At 57.2% G+C, this 21,974-nt stretch overlaps 2 protein-coding genes across 8 annotated transcripts in view; both read left to right on the plus strand.

Moving 5' to 3' along the window:
• Positions 1 to 522: 522 nt before the first annotated feature.
• Positions 523 to 5,927, plus strand: LOC149123227 (cytochrome P450 1A1-like). Of its 2 annotated transcripts, none has more exons than XM_089310861.1 (7): positions 523 to 604; positions 2,883 to 3,745; positions 4,106 to 4,232; positions 4,325 to 4,414; positions 4,508 to 4,631; positions 4,763 to 4,849; positions 4,958 to 5,927. In XM_089310861.1, exons 2-7 carry the CDS (start codon positions 2,909 to 2,911, stop codon positions 5,247 to 5,249), a joined length of 1,557 nt encoding a protein of 518 aa, XP_089166987.1. In that variant the 5' UTR covers positions 523 to 604; positions 2,883 to 2,908; the 3' UTR covers positions 5,250 to 5,927. The 2 variants fall into 2 exon arrangements, with proteins under 2 accessions (XP_089166987.1, XP_089166986.1); XM_089310860.1 differs by having other exon boundaries at positions 523 to 594.
• Positions 5,928 to 15,654: 9,727 nt separating this feature from the next.
• The window catches only part of LOC149123228 (enhancer of mRNA-decapping protein 3-like), a 54,148-nt gene continuing 47,828 nt past the window's right edge, over positions 15,655 to 21,974 (plus strand). For 2 of the 6 annotated variants that reach the window (XM_089310898.1, XM_089310891.1), the window contains exon 1: positions 16,205 to 16,368. The gene's annotated coding sequence lies outside the window, so the exon portion shown is untranslated. Of the gene's footprint in view, positions 16,369 to 16,531; positions 16,710 to 21,974 lie in introns of those variants that run through there. The other 4 variants (XM_089310887.1, XM_089310893.1, XM_089310897.1 and 1 more) reach the window with 4 other exon arrangements.

Below are 21,974 nucleotides of genomic sequence, written 5' to 3' on the forward strand. Positions count from 1 at the left end.
CCGTGACCTCGGGCACAGGGTCGCTGAGCTTCTCACGCGAGCAGGGACTCAGTAACCCCGGGGGAGCGGTCGCCAGCGGGCAGCCCCGCCCCGCCTGGCCGGTTGGCTGGGCAGCGAATGGGGGAAGGGGGACTGGCACCGCCGTGTGCCGGTCGGTGCAAAAATGATGTCGGGAGATCCGGATCTCCCGACGGAGCCCCTCAGGCCCCCTTTTCCGGGTGAGCTCCGGCTTCTGCCTCAAACCCCCGCGATGCATAAGGGGGTGCCTTGTAACTGGGGGTCCCAGGTATCCGCAGCCTCCACCCCTTATGTGCAGGCACCTAGATGAGGCCTCCCTGTGGAGGTCTTGTCTGTCCCCTCCTCCCCCTTCTCGTCCCACCCTGGAGGGCCCAGCCCCCCGCCCCGCAGCCCTCCCTCTCCCCCCCACCCACTGGGGGCAGCCCCTCCCTCCCCCCCTCCAGTAAAGGAGGCGTGGCCACACGCAGCCTCCTATAAAGGTGGCAGTGCCCTGGCCCTCACCCTGGAGGTGACCGTGCCTTGGAGTCTCCTCTCACCCTCTCACTTCCAGAGGAGCTCGGCACCTTGCATCCGCAGGTGAGTGCAGGTGAGTGTTCCTTTCACTCCCTGTGAAAGGAACATTTTGGTGCCTACAGGGTTTCCTAGGGAGCAGCAGAGGCCGGGATTGTCCTCAGTGGCCAGTCAGTGCAGCCCCCAGTAGGGGCACTGAGGCCGGGGGAAGGACAGGACTTAGCCCAGTTCCTACGACGCGTCCCAGACCTGTGCGTACAGACACCAGCCCTGGTCGGGACTCCACGGGCAGCTCCAGCTCCATGCCCACACACCCTGGGCAAGCTTGGGGCTGCCCCCATCGGGGCCACCTGGGGGGTAGAGGCTCTGTGTTGGGGGAGGGGTCTTCTCTGGGTGGGAGGGCAGACCCAGGGAGCCTGCCAGGTTCTTCCAGCTGTACCGTGCCCTATCTAAGGGCAGCCCCAGTGGGCTCCTCTTTCCCAAGTACTGCTTACCAGAGCGCTGTTCTGAGTAGGACACACACACACACACCTGTGCTCTCCCCAGCCACTTTCCCTGTCTGTGGGCTCCTCTGCAGGCAGGCAGCTGTGGGACAGCCAAGTCCATGGGCCTTCGCCTCCTCCCGTGGCACATAGCTGGAGGTCCCCGGACACCCACTGAGCAGAAGGGGGCCCCGTGGCCACCAAGGCCTGGCAGTGGCCCTGCTCATCCAGGGACTTAGAATCTAGTGTACCTGGGGATTCGGCTCCTGCAGGAAACCTGCCGACAGCAGCAGGGGGCTCTGGGGCTTGAGGTGGGAACGTGGAGCCCCTACTGTAAGACGGAGTGGGCGGCTCCTCCAACAGGGCACAGCTGGGTGGCTCTTGGTCTGCTTTCTCTTGCAGAAAGGTAAAATGACCATCGACACCCACCTGAACCCCAGCACCGGGCCTCCTGACCTACCTACAGCCCGGGGCCCCAGGCAGAGCCCGATCCGTGGACAGAATGGTCCACGATGCACTCGCCCTTCCTAGACCAAGCCTGCAGGCAGTACTGTCTCCGCTTCTGCTGGGTTCAGGTCCATTCCTGACTCCCTGGGTTCGGGTGGCCTGGTGGGAGTCTTCCATTGACTCTTGCCCCTGGGGACCAGCAGAAGGGGGAGGCGGGGACTCTTCATTCATTGAGAGTTGAGCTCAACGAAAATCCTGGCCGGGATTTCTTCACCTGATCTCCAGCCGCTTATAAAGGGCGGGTGGGAGGAGCTCAGAGGGCTGGGCTGAGAGCGGTGTGGCTTTGGCAGTGGCCTTTGCGCTGCCTGCCCAGCGTAGACCCTGGGATGGAGCAGCAAAGAAGCAGGGTTCGGCCGGCGCCGTGGCTCACTAGGCTAATCCTCCGCCTTGCGGCGTCGGGCTAATCCTCCGCCTTGCGGCGCCGGCACACCGGGTTCTAGTCCCGGTCGGGGCGCCGGATTCTGTCCCAGTTGCCCCTCTTCCAGGCCAGCTCTCTGCTGTGGCCCGGGAGTGCAGTGGAGGATGGCCCAAGTGCTTGGGCCCTGCACCCCATGGGAGACCAGGAGAAGCACCTGGCTCCTGCCTTCAGATCAGTGTGGTACGCCAGCCGCGGCGGCCATTGGAGGGTGAACCAACGGCAAAAGGAAGACCTTTCTCTCTGTCTCTCTCTCTCTCTCTCACTGTCCACTCTGCCTGTCAAAAAAAAAAAAAAAAAAAAAAAAAAAAAAAAAAAAAAAAGGCAGGGTTCTGGGAGAATTCCTCCAGGGCTCCTTAGAGGCTCGCAGCCTGCTGGGGGGGGGGGGGGCGAGCCCCGGCTCAGCACTGTCCCCAGGAGGCTCAGGGCCAGTCCGTGCCCCCTCTGCAGGTCAGCCTTCCCCAAGCGTGCAATGAGGCCAGAAGACTGGCTGATTGCGAGGGTCCCGAACGAGAGAGGTGGGACTCGGTATGCTACCCTCCAATCCTGTGCTTATTCCAGCGTGCCATGGGCCACTTGGACATTGAGGACGCCATTCACGGGCAGGAAACTGTGTGGATGCAATGGCTCCAGCGCCGGGTGGGACTCACGGGGAGGTGGGGGGAGACACGCTGTGGACCCCTGCAGCAGCTGAGTCTGCAGCTGCCACTTCCTGGCTCTGCGACCTTGGGCGAATCACCTGCCCTCTCTGAGCCTCACCTTGGCCTCCCTGGCAGGCTTGTGGCCGTTACTGAACAGAGAATGACTAGGACGTTCTTGGCGCACAGTAGGGCAGCTCAACAAGTGGCTTCTCCCCATAGCTTGCTCCGGTGTGCGCCTAGTGAGGCGCTCTGGGTGGGGAGGCTCCCCCTCATCCCTCACCTGACGGCTGCGTTGCTTTCTTCCTGCAGCCACCAGGGAGACCCCCACGTCCGCCATGGTTTCCGATTTTGGACTCCCCACCTTCATCTCAGCCACCGAGCTGCTCCTGGCCTCTGCCGTCTTCTGCCTGGTGTTCTGGGTGGCTGGAGCCTCAAAACCTCGGGTCCCCAAAGGCCTGAAGCGTCTGCCGGGACCCTGGGGCTGGCCCCTGCTCGGGCATGTGCTGACGCTGGGCAAGAACCCGCACGTGGCGCTGGCGCGGCTGAGCCGGCGCTACGGGGACGTGTTCCAGATCCGCCTGGGCTCCACGCCCGTGGTGGTGCTCAGCGGCCTGGACACCATCAAGCAGGCCTTGGTGCGGCAGGGCGACGACTTCAAGGGCCGGCCTGACCTCTACAGCTTCTCCTTCGTCACCGAGGGCCAGAGCATGATCTTCGGCTCAGACTCGGGGCCCGTGTGGGCCGCCCGCCGGCGCCTGGCCCAGAACGCCCTGAACAGTTTCTCCGTGGCCTCCGACCCCGCCTCCTCCAGCTCCTGCTACCTGGAGGAGCACGTGAGCCAGGAGGCCGAGAACCTCATCAGCAAGTTCCAGGAGCTGATGGCGGCAGCGGGGCGCTTCGACCCCTACAGGTACGTGGTGATGTCCGTGGCCAATGTCATCTGTGCCATGTGCTTTGGCCGGCGCTATGACCACGACGACCAGGAGCTGCTGAGCCTCGTCAACCTGAACGATGAGTTCGGGAAGGTGGCGGCCTCCGGAAGCCCCGCCGACTTCTTCCCCATCCTCCGCTACCTGCCCAACCCTGCCCTGGACACCTTCAAGGACCTGAACGAGAGGTTCTACAGTTTCACCCAGGAGAGGGTCAAGGAGCACTGCAGAAGCTTCGAGAAGGTACGGGAGACGGGCCGCAGGGCCGGGGAGGCGGAGGGCCCTGGGGGGCTTGGCAAGGCCTCAGGGAGGCATCGCCTGGGGTTCAGAAGTCAGCCGAGGACCTGGAACCTCTCCACGAGCCAGACAGCAGTGGCCGCTCACCGCAGGCTCCTGCACCAGCGGTTTCGGGGGCCGGGAAGGAAAAGGGTGGGAAGCACATCCCGGTAATAGCGCCGCGCTCGGTGCATCCGTGTCGCTTGAGTCGGGCTACTGCGTTCTAAGGCAGGCCAGAGCCTTCGAGGGGCGGCTGCAGGGGGTGCTCGTGGGAGCGAGGCTCCAGGTGGGATAGCGCTCACCTGCGCGCCCCGCCCCCCCCCCCAGGGCCACATCCGGGACATCACGGACAGCCTGATCAAGCACTACCGGGTGGACAGGTTGGACGAGAATGCCAACGTCCAGGTGTCGGACGAGAAGACCGTTGGTATTGTCTTGGACCTCTTCGGAGCTGGTAGGAGCTACCCCCCGTCCCCGCACCCTCGCAGCACCCACGTGCCCTGGCTCGCCAGCTGAGTCATTTTCCCTCTCTTCTGTGCCGCCCAGGGTTTGACACGGTCACAACTGCCATCTCGTGGAGCCTCATGTACCTGGTGACCAAGCCCAGCATACAGAGAAAGATCCAGGAGGAGCTGGGTAGGTGGTGGGGACGGCCTTCAAAGGCTTGAGGCGGCCTTCCCAGGCCAGGTCTGTGCAGCCCCTGATCCACCGCCCCCGGGTGCTCTGCAGACGCTGTGGTTGGCAGGGCGCGGCGGCCGCGGTTCTCCGACAGACCCCAGCTGCCCTACCTGGAGGCCGTCATCATGGAGACCTTCCGACACACCTCTTTCCTCCCCTTCACCATCCCCCACAGGTGAGGCTCCGAGGATCCAGTCCTGCCTCCCGGGCATCGCTGCAGTCCGCGTGCTTGGTTAGGGTGGTGGTGGGAGACAGGGGTTCATTCTCCTGTGGCCAGGAGCCTGACTGAGCCTCCTCCCTCTGCAGCACCACAAGGGACACCAGTCTGGGTGGCTTTTACATCCCCAAGGGACGCTGTGTCTTCGTGAACCAGTGGCAGAACAACCACGACCCGTGAGTTGGGAGGGACAGGGACGGCTCCGAGCCTCCTGGGTGTGGGCGGCTGTCTCAGCCGGTCTCCTGGGGGGCTCAACCCAAGCAGCTGCCTCCCTCTGGTTCCAGGGAGCTGTGGGGTGACCCCGAAGCCTTCCGGCCCGAGCGATTTCTCACCCCCAGCGGCGCGGTGGACAAGGCGCTGACGGAGAAGGTGCTGCTCTTTGGGCTGGGCAAACGCAAGTGCATCGGGGAGACCATCGGCCGCCTGGAGGTCTTCCTCTTCCTGGCCACGCTGCTGCAGCAGGTGGAATTCAGCGTGTCGCCCGGCACGACGGTGGACATGACCCCCATCTACGGGCTGACCATGAAGCACGCCCGCTGTGAACACTTCCAAGCAAAGCTGCGCTTCGAGGCCTAGACTGTGCCCCGGGCCTAACCGGGCAGCCTGACCTGGGGACCTGTGCAGGGGGCTGTACTTCTGCCTGAAGCTCACAGCCGCTGGTCAGGCTGATTCTGTGCTCTCTGGGCCGTGGGCAAACCGGAGGAACCCAGCCTGCCCCCTCCTCTGGACTTGTCCCTCTGCGTGCTGACTGCGGTGGGGGCCCCCACAGGAGCTGCTGGAGGGAGGAGGCCCTGAGGGCCTCTGAGGAACTCTCTGGAAGCCCCCACGCCCCGCGGGTGGCAGGCCCCGTGTGGGTGCTGACTGGCTGGGGAAACACGAGAGCGGGCCCCATCAGGGCCTGTGCAGTCTCGCTGACAGCCCAGAGCAGCCAGGAGTGAAGGGTGAAACAGCCCAGGGTGCTGGTCCCCAGGGGGTCCCACTGCGGGAGCGGGGCTGAGCTGTGTGCCCTGGGGGTCTGGGACACCTGGGCCTATGGGACAAACAGGGCCGTCTCCTGGGAGCAGAGAGCAGAGCGGGTGCCGGCACAGGGGCTGGTGTTCCCAGTGCTTTCTCCACATCCCGTGTTGAAATGTCTGTCTTTAACATTAACGCCCTGTGATGCGCTTGCCTGCTTGCTTAAGAGCCATTTATTGAGTGCAATAGAGAGGGTTCTAACCAGCTGCGTGGCGGTGTGAATAAACACACTACCAGACATCCTGCGTCCTGTGGGTGCACACTTTGTTTTGTGTCTTGAGTGAAGCTGTCACCCGTCTGGCTGCCCCCTGGGGCCCAGTCTTGAGTTGGGTTTTCCTGGGGCGGGGGGGCAGAGGGTGCAGCCACTGTTCTCAGGCAGTCTGCCTGGGCCAAGGCCCGATGGCTTTGCTGTGTGCCTTGGCCTCTGGCAGGGAGAATCCTCTGACCCGGCCTGGGGGACTCAGTGTTTAAAACCCTGCTTTCCAGGGTTGAGGGAGCGACACACAAACACGTCCTCCAGTGAATTGTGGGCAGGTGCGTATGGGAGGGAGGGGTCCAGAGCCAGGGGTGAGAGAAGCCCCTCCAGGCCAGGGATGCCTGAGCCAAGCCTTCCTGAGAGGGGAGGGAGCACCTCCGTCCCCTGGGGCTGGCACATTAGACAACACTGTGAGCTCTGGGGGCAGCTTGGGTGAGAGAAGGTTCACAGCTCAGAGCTGTGATCTGCGGCTCAGGTCCTGCAGCCACGGTGGGACTGGAGGCTGATACCAGACTGTGGCTCAAGTTTCTTCAAGATTTGTTTATTCATTTGAAAGGCAGAGTGACAGAGAAGGAGAGACAGAAAGACAGACAGACAGCCACACACACACAGACCTTCCATCTGCTAGTTCATTCCATAAATGGCTTCAACGGCCAGGGCTGGGCCTGGCCAAAGTCAGCAGGCAGGAGCCCATCCTGGTCTCCCACATGCAGGGCAGGGACCTGAGTCTTGAGCCATGATCTGCTGCTTCCTGGGAAGCACTTAGCAGGAAGCCGGATCAGAAGCGGAGGTGGGACTGGATCCCCGGCACTCCAATGTGGGTGCCCCAAGGGATGGTGGTTAACCTGCTCCCTACAAGGCCCGCTCTTCAGCCATTCTTGTAGTGGTTTATTTTGTATCCCAAAACACAGAGGAGCCTTGAAACATGTTCAGTGAAAACAGCCAGGTGGACACTGTGGCACCGTGGGCTAGGCTACAGCCAGGGACACCCACATCCCGTTTCAGAGCAAGTCCCAGCTGCTCCACTTTCCATACAGCTCCCTGCTAATGCACCTGGGAAGGACGTGGACAATGACCCAACTACTTGTGGCCCTGTCACCCACCGGGGAGACCAGGATGGAGCTTCAGGTTGCTGCTCTTTTTTTTTTTTTAATTTTTATTTATTTGACAGATAGAGTTAGACAGTGAGAGAGAGAGACAGAGAGAAAGGTCTTCCCTCTGTTGGTTCACCCCACAAATGGCTGCTATGGCCGGAGCTGTGCCAATCTGAAGCCAGGAGCCAGGTGCTTCCTCCTGGTCTCCCATGCAGGTGCAGGCCCAAGCGCTTGGGCCATCCTCCACTGCCTTCCCGGGCCACAGCAGAGAGCTGGACTGGAAGAGGAGTAGCCGGGACTAGAACCCAGTGCCCATATGGGATACCGGCGCTGCAGGCAGAGGATTAACCAAGTGAGCCACGGCTCTGGCCCCCAGGTTCCTGCTCTTTGGCCTGGCCCAGCCCTGGCTGTTGTGGGCATTTTTGGGATGAACCAGCAGATGGAAGATGGACCCCCTCTCTGCCTTTCAAATAAACTAATAAATCTTAAAAAAAAAAAAGACACAAAAGACCACATATTGTATGTGTGCATCTCACAAAATTTGTGGAAACTGGAGTTAAGAGATAAGTTCATTTTGGTGCAAGATTTTTTAGAAATTAAGCAGATGCTAGATCTTACAAAAGTTCGTGGAAAATGGGTAGCGTACACGGGAAGCAAAGCGTTTGCAGCTTGATAAGCTTATTTTTGAATTCAGTTTCCACAAACTTATCAAAGTAGTCATGTTTGATTTCATCTATATGAAGTGTCCAGAACAGGCAAAATTAGGGGCCTGCGTTGTGGCATAGCAGGTGAAGCCACTGCCTGCAACACCTGTGTTCCATATGGGCACTGGTTCATGTCCCGGCAGCTCCAGCTCCCAGCTACTGGCCAGGGAAAAGCGGGGGGAGATGACCCAAGTGTTTGAGCCCCTGCACCCACACAGGAGACCCGAATGAAGCCCCTGGCTCCTGACTTCAGCCTGGCCTAGCACTGGCCATTGCAGCCATCTGGGGATTGAACCAGAGGATGGAAGATTGATCTCTCTCTCTCTCTCTCTCTCTCTCTCTCTCTCTCTCTCTCTCTCTCCGGATCTGCCTTTCAGATAAATAAATAAATCTTAACAAAGAAGAACTGTACGGGGCTGGCGCTGTGTGTGGCATAGTAGGTTATGCCTCTGTCTGCAGTGCCAGCATCCCATACGGGCCCTGGCTTGTGTCCTGGCTGCTCCTCTTCTGTCAAGCTCCCTACTAATGCGTCTGGGAAAGCAGTGGAAGACGGCTCAAGTGCTTGGGCCCCTGCACCCACATGGGAGGCCCAGGTGGAGTTCCAGGCTCCTGGCTTCAGGCTGGCTTACCCTGGCTGTTGAGATCATTTGGGAGTGAACAAGCAGGTGGAAGATCTCTGTCTCCTCCTCCCTCCCTCCAGGAAGCTAAAAAAAATTACAAACTCCCACAATCTCAGTCTGTTTCTCTTTTTCTCTTCCTCTGCCTCCCTTATCTTTGGCCTTGAGAGAAAAGACAGAGAAGGGCTACTTGGAGTTGAGAAAAAAATTGCAAGTTTAAAAATTGGAAGCATGGAAAAAACTTCACTTAGCAGCTGTGAGTATAGATATGCCAACGGCTGGATGACCTACATGTCAGACAGATGACCTCAGAAACACGCTAGGGGCCGGCGCTGTGGCCTGGCACTTAAGTCTCTACCTGCAGCGCTGGCTTCCCATATGGGCATCGGTTTGAGTCCCGGCTGCTCCACTTCCAATCCAGCTCCCTGCTAATGCACCTGGGAAAGCAATAGAAGATGGCCCAAGTGCTTGGGCCCCTGCACCCACGTGGGAGACCCAGAAGAAGCTCCTGGCTCCTGGCTTCGGTCTGGCCCAGCTCCGGCCGTTGTGGCCATCTGGGGAGTGAACCAATGGATGAAAAAACTCTCTCTCTTTCTCTGTTTATAACTATGCCTCTCAAATAAATCAACAAATCTTCCAGAGGGAGAGACACTGAGGGCCCCTCACCCAATACCCGACCACCCCCTAAAAGGTGTAACTACTGATGTTTGGGGGCCCAGGTCTCTGATCTGCTGGCTCACTCCTGATTCTGAAGGGGCGTGCTTTCTTTCCTATAATAAACTTGTGTGGTTTGTGCCTCAGCCAATTCACTGTATGAGATTCAAAGCAACCTGGCCATGCCTGCCTTTGCTCCACCCACAGCCATTAGTGTTGCAAGATTAAAAAAAGATTCATCTCAATTTGAATTTCACCTGTTCAGTGCATCTTGCATATTGCGTAAGGATACACTTACACTAAAAGGTTACTAGAGATCGGGGGACCAGTGTAGCTCCCCCTCTTCGCGGAGGAACGACACTAGACCCTGCGTTGTTCTTTTGTCTGCTTGGCCCCTTCCCGGGTTTGCTGCTGGTTCTTCCCGGGTTGGCTGCCGTCCCTCCACCTCCGTGGAAGGGCGGTTCCCCCTGCCACTTTCCCCACTTCCGCGGGGGAGCGGCACACCGCCGGCCGGCTCTCTCGGGGGCTGCTCAGATGTTCCTCAGGCGTTCCCCTTAGATGTTCCTGGTGCATGTTGTCTCTCTCCTCCTTTATAGTCCTCTTCCACCAATCCCAACTCTGCTACCCACACGCCGAGTACGCTGCTCTCCTCCAATCAGGAGCAGGATCAGCTCCTGCAGGTTATTGGTCGAACTGGAGGCAGCTGTGTAGAAGCTGTTTACTCCTCTCCCAGCGCCATATTGTGGGAGAGCAGATGCATAGAATAAGTCTTAATTCCAGTAACTTAGTCTAGTCCGAGTTGCTCCCCACAGACCAGCTTGAGACCGGACTTATTAGACGTAAGCCTCTGTCTCTTGCTCTAAAAAATGCTCCCTTATAACAATCAAAACAGAGATTATGGGGCCAACACCAGGTGTAGCAGGTCGTCAGCACTTGCAACACCAACATCTTTTTTTTTTTTTTTTTTTTGACAGGCAGAGTTAGTGAGAGAGAGACAGAGAGAAAGGTCTTCCTTTGCCGTTGGTTCACTCCCCCAAAGGGCTGCTACAGCCAGCAGCTGTGCCGATCCGAAGCCAGGAGCCAGGTGCTTCCTCCTGCTCTCCCATGTGGGTGCAGGGCCCAAGGACTTGGGCCATCCTCCACTGCCTTCCCGGGCCACAGCAGAGAGCTGGACTGGAAGAGGAGCAACCGGGACAGAACCCGGCACCCCAACCAGGACTAGAACCGGGGTGCTGGTGCCGCAGGCAGAGGATTAGCCTAGTGAGCCATGGTGCCGGCCAACACCAACATCTTATGTTGGAGCACTAGTTCGCGTCCCAGCTACTCCACTTCTGATTTAGTTTCTTGTCAAAGCACCTGAGAAAGCACTGGAAGATGGCCCAAGTACTTGGACCCCTGCCTTCCACATGGGAGACCTGGATTGAGTTCCAGGCTCTTGGCGTTGGCCTGGCTCAGCCCCAGCCACCGCGGCCATTTGGGGAGTGAACCAGCAGATGGAAGATCTCTCACTCTTTGTCTCTCCCTCTTTCTCTCTGTCACTTTGCCTTTCAAATACACAAATCTTTGAAAACATAAAAAATTACAAGAGAATGAAAAAAGATCATTTGATAAACAACAGAAATAAACAGGATTAGCAGAGGCAAGGCTTCTCCAGTGAACTCTCCAAAGCATTCAACTGAGCTACAAAGCAGTTTGCTATCCTAAGATAACAAAATAGAGCAGAGACGGTGCTGTGGTGCAGGGGGTTAGGCCACTGCCCATGACACCGGCATCCCATATGGGCGCTGGTTCGAGTCCTGGCTGCTCTGCTTCTGATCCTCCTCCCTGCCACTGCGTCTGGGAGGACAGTTGAAGATGGCTCAAGTGTTTGGGCCGCCCCCGTCACCCATGTGGGAGACCTGGATGAAGCTCACGGCGTCAGGGTGCTGGTTGGAGTCCTGGCTACTCTGCTCTGACCCAGTTCCTTGCTGATGTGCACCCTGGGAAAGCAGCAGGTGATGGTCCCTGCCACCCATGTGGGAGACCTGGATGAAGCTCCTGGCTCCTGTTTTTGGCTTGACCCGGACCTGGCTGATAAAGGCATTCAGGAAGTGAGGCAGCAGATGGAAGATTTCTCTATCACTCTGCCCTTCAAATGGAAGAAAATAAACATTACAAATTATATCAGATGAAAAGAAGAATAAACTAGGAGCATCGCATTTCCTGATTTCAACATCTGCTAGAGGAGCAGCGTTTGACACAGAGGCTGATATGCTGCTTGGGACACCTCGTTCCACACTGGAGTACCTGGTCCAAGCCCCACCCCTGCTCTCCATCCAGTTTCCTGCTTCTGTGCGCCCTGGGAAGGCGACAGACGGCGTCTCAAGCAGTGGGAGACCTGGATGGAGTTCCTGGCTCCTGGTGTTGGGCTGGCCCTGCCCCCGCTGTTGTGAGCATCTAGGGAGTGAACCAGCAGATGGAAGATCTCTCTCCCTGTCTCTCTGTCACTTTGCCTCCCCAATAAATGAAATAAATCCTTTAAGGAAAATCTATTGACCAGGGCTGTGTCCTCTATCAGAGTACCTGGATTCAACACCCAGTGCCAGCCAGCTCCTAACTCAAACTCCCTGCCAGTGTAGACGCTAGGAGGCAGTGTGATGGCTCCAGTAATTGACTCCTGCCTTTATTCATTCATCAGGAGCAAGATGATGGGGATGGTGGGGTGGGCACAACACCGACCTCCCAAAGTCCCGCCTGGAGGGACAGCAGGGGTGGGCACAACACCGACCTCCCAAAGTCCCGCCTGGAGGGACAGCAGTGTTTGCGGCAGAGAGAACCTTGTGATGCGAGACAGGTTCTCCTGTGAGTTGAAGAAGTCCTTCAGCTTGGCTGACGGAACCCTAACCCCAGGGAAACAAGAGCAAGAGGCGCCGTGCCAGGACTCTCAGCCACGTCCAGGCGCGCTGTATCGCCTTTAATTTCACGGCAAGGTTGTCAGCTGCTGTCTCCAATTCATCTCTGGAGTTGCACAGCTCCAGTTTGTTTAAAAAACAAGTCAATAAAAAGATACAGCTAGGAGTCAATCCGAGCCTGATCCCAAACCTGGGGTGTGCACACAAACGACTGGAAAGCACATTAAAATAAATGGATGCGGGGGTGGTGTTGTAACACAATGGGTTAAGCCCCGGTTGGTGATGTCGGCATATCCCATATGGGCTGCACGTTCAGCCCTGGCTGCTTTGCTTCCGAACCAGCCGCCTGCTATCATGCCCGTGACGGCAGTGGGTTCCTGGCTCCGGGTTTTGGCCTGGTCCAGCCATGGCTATTGCAGCCCTTTGGGGGAGTGAAACAGTGGACGCAAGACATCTTGCTGTCTGTCACTCCTTTTGAACAAACAAATAAATAACTAATCTTTACAAAGCAATATACTTGATAAATATAGATGTGACCTCTTGTTTCTGGTCTGGCATAAGGAATCTTCATTGTGTCCTAACAATGACTAAGAAGCTAAACAAGGGAGAGCCTGGTGATTCAGTCGCTGGTTGAGGCGTTTGTGCCCCATATCAGAGGGCCTGGGTTTGAGTCCTGGCTCCACTCCTGCCTTCAGCTTCCTGGGAGGCAGCTGGCGATGACTCAAGTAGCTGGGTCTCTGCCACCCACACGGGAGACCTGGTCCCTGTCGTTTTATTTCGTGGACACTGACTAACTGACTTTAAGATTCATGTGAGGGGCCAGGGCTTGGCGTAGTAGGTTCAACTTCTGCCTGAGGAAGTTTCTTAAAAAACTAAACATACCAGGGTCCGGCGTTGTGGCATAGCGGGGTAAGCCGCCACCTGCAACGCTGGCATCCCATCTGAACGCCGGTTCGTGTCCCTGCTGCCCCACTGCTGATTCAGCTCCCTGCCGTCGCCTGGGAAAAGCAGCAGAAGACGCCCAAGTGTTTGGGCCCCTCCACCCAAGTGAGAGACCTGGAAGAAACTCCTGATTCTTGGCTTCAGCTTGGCCCAGCGCTGGCTGTTGTGGCCATCTGGAGAGTGAACCAGCAGATGGAAGATCTCTCTAACGCTTTAAATAAATAAGTCTTTTAAAAAACCGTAAAAATATCAAAAGATCCAGCATTGATAGTCCTTAGTGTTCACCAGACGAACTGAAATCCTCTGTCCACCCAGAAGCCTGCACACAGCTGTATTCGTAACTGCCAAAACTTGGCTAGCAACCGAGAAGTCCTTCACTGGACAAACTGATGCCTCCAGACAGTAGGATGTTGTTCAGCATGGAAAGAAATGAGCTGTCAAACCACGAGAAGACAAGAAGGGGCCTAAAATGCATATTGCCGAGGAAGGGAAGCCAAGCTGACTCAACTCTATGACATCCTGGAAAAAAATACAACAGTTAAACAGGAAGACAGGAATTAGCTCATGCAGGATCGACGCTGTGGCATAGTGGGGAAAGCCGCTGCCTGCAACGTCTGCATCCCATACTCTGAGCTAGTTCCCTGCTAACGGCATGGGAAGACCAGCAGAATATGACCCAAGCGCTTGGGCACCTGCCACCCACATGGGAGACCTGGATGAAGCTCCTGGCTTCGGTGTAGCCCACTGCCGGCCATTGTAGCCATACGAAGAGTGAGCCAGCAGATGGAAGATTTCCCTGTCTCTCTCTCTCCCTTTTTCTGTAATTCGGACTTTAAAAATAAATAAAACTTTTTTAATGAGCCTATGTGTGTGAAAGGGGCCTCAGGAAAGCAAAGCACCTGTGGATAGGAATGTAGTGGCCTGGTATTTTACACAACAGTCTTGCCCATGTATCAGCCTTCTGCCCCAGAGAATGTCTGCCTGGTGCCAAGGGGGGTGCCCAGTCTAACACTGGGACACAAAACCTTAGGAGGAAGTTCACCTGTTTCACACCCAGGAAGCCCTTCATTGAGGAAAAGAGGGTAGGGGGAAGGAGAAACGGTGGGAAGACTGGGGCCCCACACCCTACAGGTATAGGGTTCCTAGTAGGAACGTGGACCAGGCACTCTGGAGAGGTGCCCATCTGTTCTGACAGATCACTACCTCATTGAACCTAGCTACCTCGCTTACTGCTACTCTGTCTCACCCGGAATCCCTTTCTCACGGGACTCCAAGAACCTCTATTCCAGCCATCGCTGCTATCGAAACTATGGAGTCAGTTCAAGGATCAGTGGTTTCCAGGAGTTCCCGGAAGGGAGAGGGAACAGTGGAGCTTGGAGGACTTTGAAAAGGGCAGTGGCTTCTCTGTGTGACACAAGATGGGTGTCGTTAGACATTTGTCAAGCCCCCAGAATGTACACTGTTGAGAGTGTGCTAATGTAAACAGACTCACGGTGACAGTGTGTCGGTGGGTCCGTCATCAGCACTGTGGCACAGGGTGCCCACGCAGGAGAGAGGCTGTGGGTATCTGCCTGTGCAGCAGACCCGTGGGCACTGTATCTACTTTCTGCATTCTGTGTCTGATACTGTATCTATTGTTTCCTGCTCACTATAGCCCCAAACCTCCAACTAACAAAAGAGCCAGGGCCCTTCCAGCCTGGTGAATCTGGTGATGCGTGTGTGTGCGTGTGCTTATAATCCTCTAGGAAGTGGAAGCCTTCCCAACTGGTTGGAAGGGTTGCTACTGGACCCCCAAACCTGGCTCATTCGCCCGATGTGTGGAAGAGCCCATCTCTGACGACGGGGTGGTTGGAGGACGGTAGGTATTTATATACAAAGTTCAGAGCGAGATCCCGGTTGTCTTTGCTTAAGGGGTTGGGGTAAAGCACTTTATGGACTGGAGTTGGGGCTGCGGGGTGCATGTTCAGCTCATGTCCAAGTCCCTGGTTGGCCAGGGATGTCCTGCCCTTCAGGGAATGTTTATAATGGCCAGGCAGCTTCAGTTGGTGGTGCTGGTGGGGTTTCCATGCAGGTGGTAGGTTCTAACCAGACCTGGAATTCCCTCAACAACCTCCAACAATGCTGGTCAAGGTTCTTATTTATTAGAGAAGGAAATGAGAATCTTTAGGGCCAGCTGTACCACCCCCTCAATTCACCCCCCCCTTTTTTTTGACAGGCAGAGTTAGTGAGAGAGAGAGACAGAGAGAAAGGTCTTCCTTCCGTTGGTTCACCCCCGAAATGGCCGCCATGGCTGGTGTGCTGCGCCGATCTGAAGCCAGGAGCCAGGTGCTTCCTCCTGGTCTCCCATGCGGGTGCAGGGCCCAAGCACCTCCACTGCACTCCCGGGCCACAGCAGAGAGCTGGACTGGAAGAGGAGCCACCAGGACAGAATCCGGCACCCCAACCGGGACTAGAACCCGGTGTGCCGGCGCCGCAGGCGGAGGATTAGCCTAGTGAGCCAGGCGGCGCCAGCCCCAGTGGATTCCTTTTGTTACGCGTTGATCCTAGAGGACAGGCGCGGACACCTCGGGCTAACAGAACTACCAGGACTGTAAAACGCCCAAGGGAGGAGCGTGGCGCTTGTCCATGTCCCCGGAGCAGCCCAGCGCAGGCTGGCGGATTCGCTTTTTTTTTTTTTTTTTTTTTTTTTAAGATTTATTTGAAAGTCAAGAGTTACACAAAGAAGGAGAGGTAGAGAGAGAGAGAGAGAGAGAGAGAGTCTTCCATCCGCTGGTTCACTCTCCCAGTGGCCGCAACGGCCAGAGCTGTGCTGATCTGAAGCCAGGAGCCAGGAGCTTCTCCCACGTGGGTGCAGGGGCCCAAGCACTTGGGCCATCTTCCACTGCTTTCCCAGGCGCATTAGCAGGAAGCTGGATCGGAAGTGGAGCATCCGGGACCCGAACCAGCGCCCATAGGGGATGCCGGCACTGGAGGCGGCGGCGGCGGCTTCACCCGCCACGCCACAGCCCCGGCCCCCAGACTGGCGGATTCTAACCCCGCACAGGCGCCGCAGCGGATCCACCGCGGCGGGACTACACCGTTTCCTGCCAGGTCAGGGCAGTTGGCTACGACCTAGCAAGGACCCAACAGGACCCCAGCAAAGTCCTCGCTGGCGCTGGGCCCCCGTGGGCCTGGGCCGTGGAGTCGGAGTTCAGGCGCACGATTCCAGCCAAGACTCTTTCCCGCGTACGTGGGCGGGAGGGGTGTAGATGGCTGGCTGCCCACGCCGAGTTTTCGGAGAGCCACGCCCTCCCAATCTCTCAAATTTCCCGGGCGCCACGCCCCCTCGGCTCCCGGCGCGCCCGCTCCGAGCCGTCGCGCCGGAAGTGACCTCACGACGGCGGCGTGGAGACGCGAGGGCGCTTCCGGCGGCGGCGGCGGCCGTGGGGGTGGGTGTGGAGAAGCCCCCGCGGCGGGTCCTTTCCGAGCTGAGTTGCCCGCTTGGCGTGCTGCGCGGAGGAGGCCGAGCCCGGACGACGCGGAGGTGGGAGCGAGGGGCGGCGGCTGCCGTGTGGGTGCTCGTGGGACGGCGCTTCCGGGGCTGCGCGCCGTGGAGACCTTGCGTGCGGTGGCGCGAGCCGGGGGCGGCCCCGGGTTTGGGTGGGCTGGGAGGCGTGAGGCGTGAGCGGCCTGGGCTCGCTCCGCGCCTCGGTGTGTCCTCTGGCTCGGGGGGAGGCGGGGAGCAGCGCGAGCGTGCTCGTGACCGTCGACCCGCGGTGACCTCGCGGGTGGAAGTGTGTGGGTGCGTGGGAGGCGTGGCGCTCGCCGGCCTGGCCTGTGTGTCCGCCCCGGGTTCCGCGGCGCCGAGCCCTCGCGCGGCCGCAGGTGAGGAACGCCCCGGCCGCAGGGAGTCTGCTGTTTGCCAAAGCCGGTGTTCATCCCCCCGGGACAGCGGCGCCTTTCGCCTGGGAACTTCGTGTGTGTTTTTTTTTTTCAATTGAGGGACACAGGATTCTCGTTGGCTGGTTTCTCTGGATGGAGTGGACATTTCCTTTGGGTTACCCTTGCTGGAGGGGTGGGGGGGCTGGGGGCGAGGAACGAGAAGTGTCCGACACTGTGGCCGGATGCGTTTTACGTCTTCACTCCGGACATTTTTCGTTTCATTAAAAAAAAAAAAAAAAAAAGCTGGTTGCAGCTCTCCGGTCGGACTCGGCGCCAGTGTGCCAGCACCTGTGGTTTCAAAAGCGTTGCGCTAACATGCCCGAGGTTTCTTGTGTTGCCGAGGTTCTGTGTCTCAGAGCGGGTGCCGCAACCCTGGGGACGGCGTGTCGGTTTCTCGAGGGGTTTGTTGAGCGCTTTCTGATGACCCGGTGGGCAGCCGGGGGCGATTGGCCAGACCGTGGCGGACCTGGGCGCACCTCCGCCTGCAGAGGCCTGCTGGGTGGGCCCCGCGCGGAGTGGGGTCCGGGGTCGGAGCTGGGACGCCGAGTGCGGCCTGAGCTCTGCCTGGAAGCGCTGCTTTTCAGGCCGTGCCTCTGCGAAGTGCAGAGGGAGCCGGCATTTGGTGGAGGCCCGACTGCCCAGCGCTGGTAAGGGGGGGCCTCTGCCGACGCGAGTCCTCGCGTGGGCCCCGCGCAGTGCACGGCCCCTCGGTGATGGGGTGGGGCGCGGCCACGCGTTCCCTTCGGGGAAGACGTGATTCCTGATGCAGCCTCTGTGGTTCATGTACTTCTGTCTAGGTTTTCTGTTGCTTCTTGAGTTAGTTCGGGTCATTTTTATCATTCTGGGAATTTGCCCGTTCCCTGTTTTTCCTTTTTCTTTTTGAACTTCTGTCCATTCCAGTTTTCATACAGAATTGTATCCTGAAGCACCGGTCATCAGACTTCTAGTTTTTTATTTTTTAAGAGATTTATTTATCTGAAAGGCAGAGTGACAGAGAGAGGGAGAGACAGATTTCCATGAGCTGGCTCACTTCGCAGAAGGCTGCACGGCCAGGTGAGCCAGGAGCCTGGAACTCGGGCGGCGTCTCCCATGTGGGTGCAGGGCCAGGGGCTTGGCCGTCTGCTGTTTCCCAGGCGCATTGGTAGGGAGCGCGATCAGAAGCGGAGCAGCGGGACGGGAGGCGGTGCTCCCTGGTAGGGGTGCCGCTGTGCCAGACATGAGCCCCCATGAAGGTTTTCTGTGAAGAGCTGGAGGTAGGCCTTGTGGGTGTGTGCTTTCTGTCTTTACGGCTAAGCTCTCCTTGTAGTGCAGAAACCCCCATAGATGATGGGCAATTGAGTGTGGTTGTATTCCAGAAAAGCTTTATTGGTAGCGGGCCAGATTAACTGATTCTTAGCCATTCATAAAATAACAAATTGTAGAGTCAAGCTTTTTGGTACCTAATTATCACATAGTCAGGTTTATGAAAAAGCAGTGTGGGGGCTGCGCTGTGACAGCGCAGTAGGTAATCCTCTGCCTGTGGCATCGGCATCCTATGTATATGGGCGCCGGATCTAGTCCCGGCTGCTCCTCTTCCTATCCAGCTCTCTGCTGTGGCCTGGGAAAGCAGAAGATGGCCCAAGTGCTTGGGCCCCTGCACCCACGTGGGAGACCCAGGAGAAGCTCCTGGCTTCGGATCAGCTTAGCTCCGGCCATTGTGGCTGTCTGGGGAGTGAAGCAGCGGAAGGAAGACCTGTCTCTTCCTCTCACTGTCTGTAACTCTACCTCTCAAATCTTAAACAAAATCGAAGGAAGAAAGGAAGGAAGGACGGAGGGAGGGAGGGAGGGGGGGGAGGGGAGGGGAGGGGAGGGGGGAGGGGTGGAGGGGGAGGAGGTGGGGAGGAGGTGGGGAGGTGTGGAAGTTGATGCCCTGGCTTGACTACCACTCTGTTCCAGTCTGAAGACTGGGACTTCACTTCCGAGGTGTTCTAGAGGGGATTCATGCATTTTTGTTGCTGTGTTTGATTTTTTGAAATGTTTTTAATTTATTTGCGAGGTAGTTCAGGCTGAGAGGTAGAGACAGAAAGGTCTTCCATCCGCTGGTTCACTCCTCAGATGGCTGCAACAGCCGGAGTTGGGCCGATCCGAAGCCAGGAGCTTCTTTTGGGTCTCCCACGTGGGTGCAGGGGCCCAAGCACTTGGTCTGTCTTCCACTGCTTTCCCAGGCCTTAGCAGGGAGCTGGATCAGAAGAGGAGCAGCCGGGACTGGAACTGACACCCATGTGGAATGCCAGTGTTGCAGGCAGAGGATTAACCCACTGCGCTGCAGGGCTGGTGCCGCTGTGTTTGATTATTATTATTAATTTTTTTGACAGGCAGAGTGGACAGTGAGAGAGAGAGAGAGAAAGGTCTTCCTTTGCCGTTGGTTCACCCTCCAGTGGCCGCCATGGCCGGCACACCGCGCTGGTCTGATGGCAGGAGCCAGGTACTTATCCTGGTCTCCCATGGGGTGCAGGGCCCAAGCACTTGGGCCATCCTCCACTGCACTCCCTGGCCACAGCAGAGAGCTGGCCTGGAAGAGGGGCAACCGGAACAGAATCCAGCGCCCCGACCGGGACTAGAACCTGGTGTGCCGGCGCCGCAAGGCCCTTAGCCTAGTGAGCCGCAGCACCGGCCGCTGTGTTTGATTGTTTACAGGCTTGGTCCCATGTGTGAGCAGTAGTAGTCTCGTTGCTGAAAGGAGATATGTGAACGGAAATGCGGTGTGTGATACGCGATGTGGACTTCCTCCTGAGGCCTTTTTTTTTTTTTTAAGCAATTTTTTTTAAAGATTTATTTTATTTTATTTGAAAGACAGAGTTACAGAGAGAGTTAGAGACAGAGAAGTCTTCCATCCACTGGTTCACTTCCCAGATGGCTGCAACGGCTGGAGCTGGGCTGATCTGAAGCCAGGAGCCAGGAGCTTCTTCCAGGTCTCCCACGTGGGTGCAGGGGCCCAAGGACTTGGGCCATCTTCTACTGCTTTCCCAGGCCATAGCAGAGAGCAGGATTGGAAGAGGAGCAGCCGGGGCTTGAATCGGTGCCCATATGGGATGCCGACGCTTTAGGCCAGGGCTTTAACCTGCTGCGCCACAGCGCCGGCTCCCCTCCTGTAGTCTTAGAGGTGAGTCCTGTCCTGTGGTTGAGGTCGTTGGGACTCAGATCATTCACCAGGTCACACTGCTTAAGGACGTCCAAAAGTGAACCAGTGCTGGGATGTTTGACCTCGCAACTCTGCTTTTTTTCTACTGTTGCCTATGGAACATGGAAGGTGGGGATTTAGTACTAGAATTGTGCTAGATGCTTTCTTTTCTTTTTCTTTTTTTTCAAAGATTTATTTATTTATTTATTTGAAAGTCAGTTAGAGAGAGGAGAGGCAGAGAGCGGGAGAGAGAGGTCTTCCATCCACTGGTTCAGTCCCCGATTGGCTGCAACGGCTGGATCTGGGGCTGATCCAAAGCCAGGAGCCAGGAACTTCTTCTGGGTCTCCCACACGGGTGCAGGGGCCCAAGGACTTGGGCCATCTTCCACTGCCTTCCCAGGCCATAGAGAGCTGGGTTGGAAGTGGAGCAGCCGGGTCTCGAACTGATGCCCATGTGGGATGCCAGCACTGCAGACAGCGGCTTTACCCGCAATGCCACAGCGCTGACCCCATCTTTTTTTTTTTTTTTTTTTTTTTTTAAAGATTTATTTATTTGAAAGGCAGAGTGACGGAGAGGGAGAGACAAATCTTCTATCGACTGGTTCACTCCTAAATGGCTGGCCACAGTGACAAGGGCTGAGCCTGTCTCCATGTGGGTGGCAGTACTTGGGCCACCTTCTGTTGCCTTTTTTTTTTTTTTTTTTTTTGGACAGGCAGAGTGGACAGTGAGAGAGAGAGAGAGACAGAGAGAAAGGCCTTCCTTTTTGCCATTGGTTCACCCTCCAATGGCCGCCTCGGCCGGTGCATCACACTGATCTGAAGCCAGCACCTGGGCCATCCTCCGCTGCACTCCCGGGCCACAGCAGAGAGCTGGCCTGGAAGAGGGGCAACCGGGACAGAATCCGGCGCCCTGACTGGGACTAGAACCCGGGGTGCCAGCGCCGCAAGGCGGAGGTTTAGCCTGTTGAGCCGTGGCGCTGGCTAATGAAAGACTTCTTTATAAAATAAACCTCCTTGAAAAGTTCTTTTTTCACCTACTTGAAAGGAAGAGCAAGAGCTTGATCTTCCATCCACTGACCCACTCCCCAGATGCCTGCAGCAGCCAGTCCTGGGTGAGGCTGGAGCACGGGCACCTGCAGCTCCCACCTGGGACCCCGCAGAGGTGGCAGAGACCCAAGTACTTGAGCCAGCAGAGCCGGCATCTGCTGGCTCCTAGGGTGCATTAATAGGAGCTGGATTGGGAGCGGAGCAGCCGGGGTTCAGACTGGTGCTCTGATACAGGGTGCAGCTTAACAAACACCCACAGTGCTAGCCCCACCGAGTCACGCATTCATGGTCACACTTTATAGAGGGGAGTGTCTGAGAAAAGGAAAGGCAGTTAAACATTCAGTGGTTACTTTGAAAATTTTTATTTATTTGAGAGAGCGAGCTCCCATCCTCTGATTCACCTCCTGGTTGCCTGCAACTGGGAACCAAGTTCAGGTCTCCCATGTGGGTAATAGGGCAGGAACCCAATGGCTGAGCCATCACCACTGATCACAGGGTCTGCATTGGTGCAAGTTGGAATTTGGAGCAAAGCCAGGCACTGAACCCATGAATTCCCACATGGTATGCGGATGTCCCAACGCAGTGTCTTTTTTTTTTTTTTTACAGGCAGAGTGGACAGTGAGAGAGAGAGAGACAGAGAGAAAGATCTTCCTATGCCATTGGTTCACCCTCCAATGGCCGCCACGGGCAGTGCACCGCGGCCGGCGCACCACGTTGATGGGAAGGCAGGAGCCAGGTGCTTCTCCTGGTCTCCCATGGGGCGCAGGGCCCAAGCACTTGGGCCATCCTCCACTGCACTCCCTGGCCACAGCAGAGAGCTGGCCTGGAAGAGGGGCAACCGGAACAGAATCCGGCGCCCCGTCCGGGACTAGAACCCGGTGTGCTGGCACCGCTAGGCGGAGGATTAGCTTATTGAGCCATGGCGCTGGCCCCAACGCAGTGTCTTAACCACTACGCCAAATGCCTGTCTCTGGTAGTTCTTTTAAAGCATTTTTTTCTAT

The sequence above is a fragment of the Oryctolagus cuniculus genome, chromosome 12 (genome assembly GCF_051225735.1).
Source record: "Oryctolagus cuniculus isolate XC-2025 breed Fujian yellow rabbit chromosome 12, ASM5122573v1, whole genome shotgun sequence".
In the NCBI taxonomy this organism is placed as follows: domain Eukaryota; kingdom Metazoa; phylum Chordata; class Mammalia; order Lagomorpha; family Leporidae; genus Oryctolagus; species Oryctolagus cuniculus.

Coding starts and splice junctions, on each gene's coding strand:
- LOC149123227 (XM_089310861.1), top strand. CDS start 2,909: ATGGTTTCCGATTTTGGACTCCCCACCTTCATCTCAGCCACCGAGCTG. Junction 3,746..4,105: donor ACTGCAGAAGCTTCGAGAAG/GTACGGGAGACG, acceptor CCCCCCCCCCAG/GGCCACATCCGGGACATCAC. Junction 4,632..4,762: donor CCCTTCACCATCCCCCACAG/GTGAGGCTCCGA, acceptor CTCCCTCTGCAG/CACCACAAGGGACACCAGTC.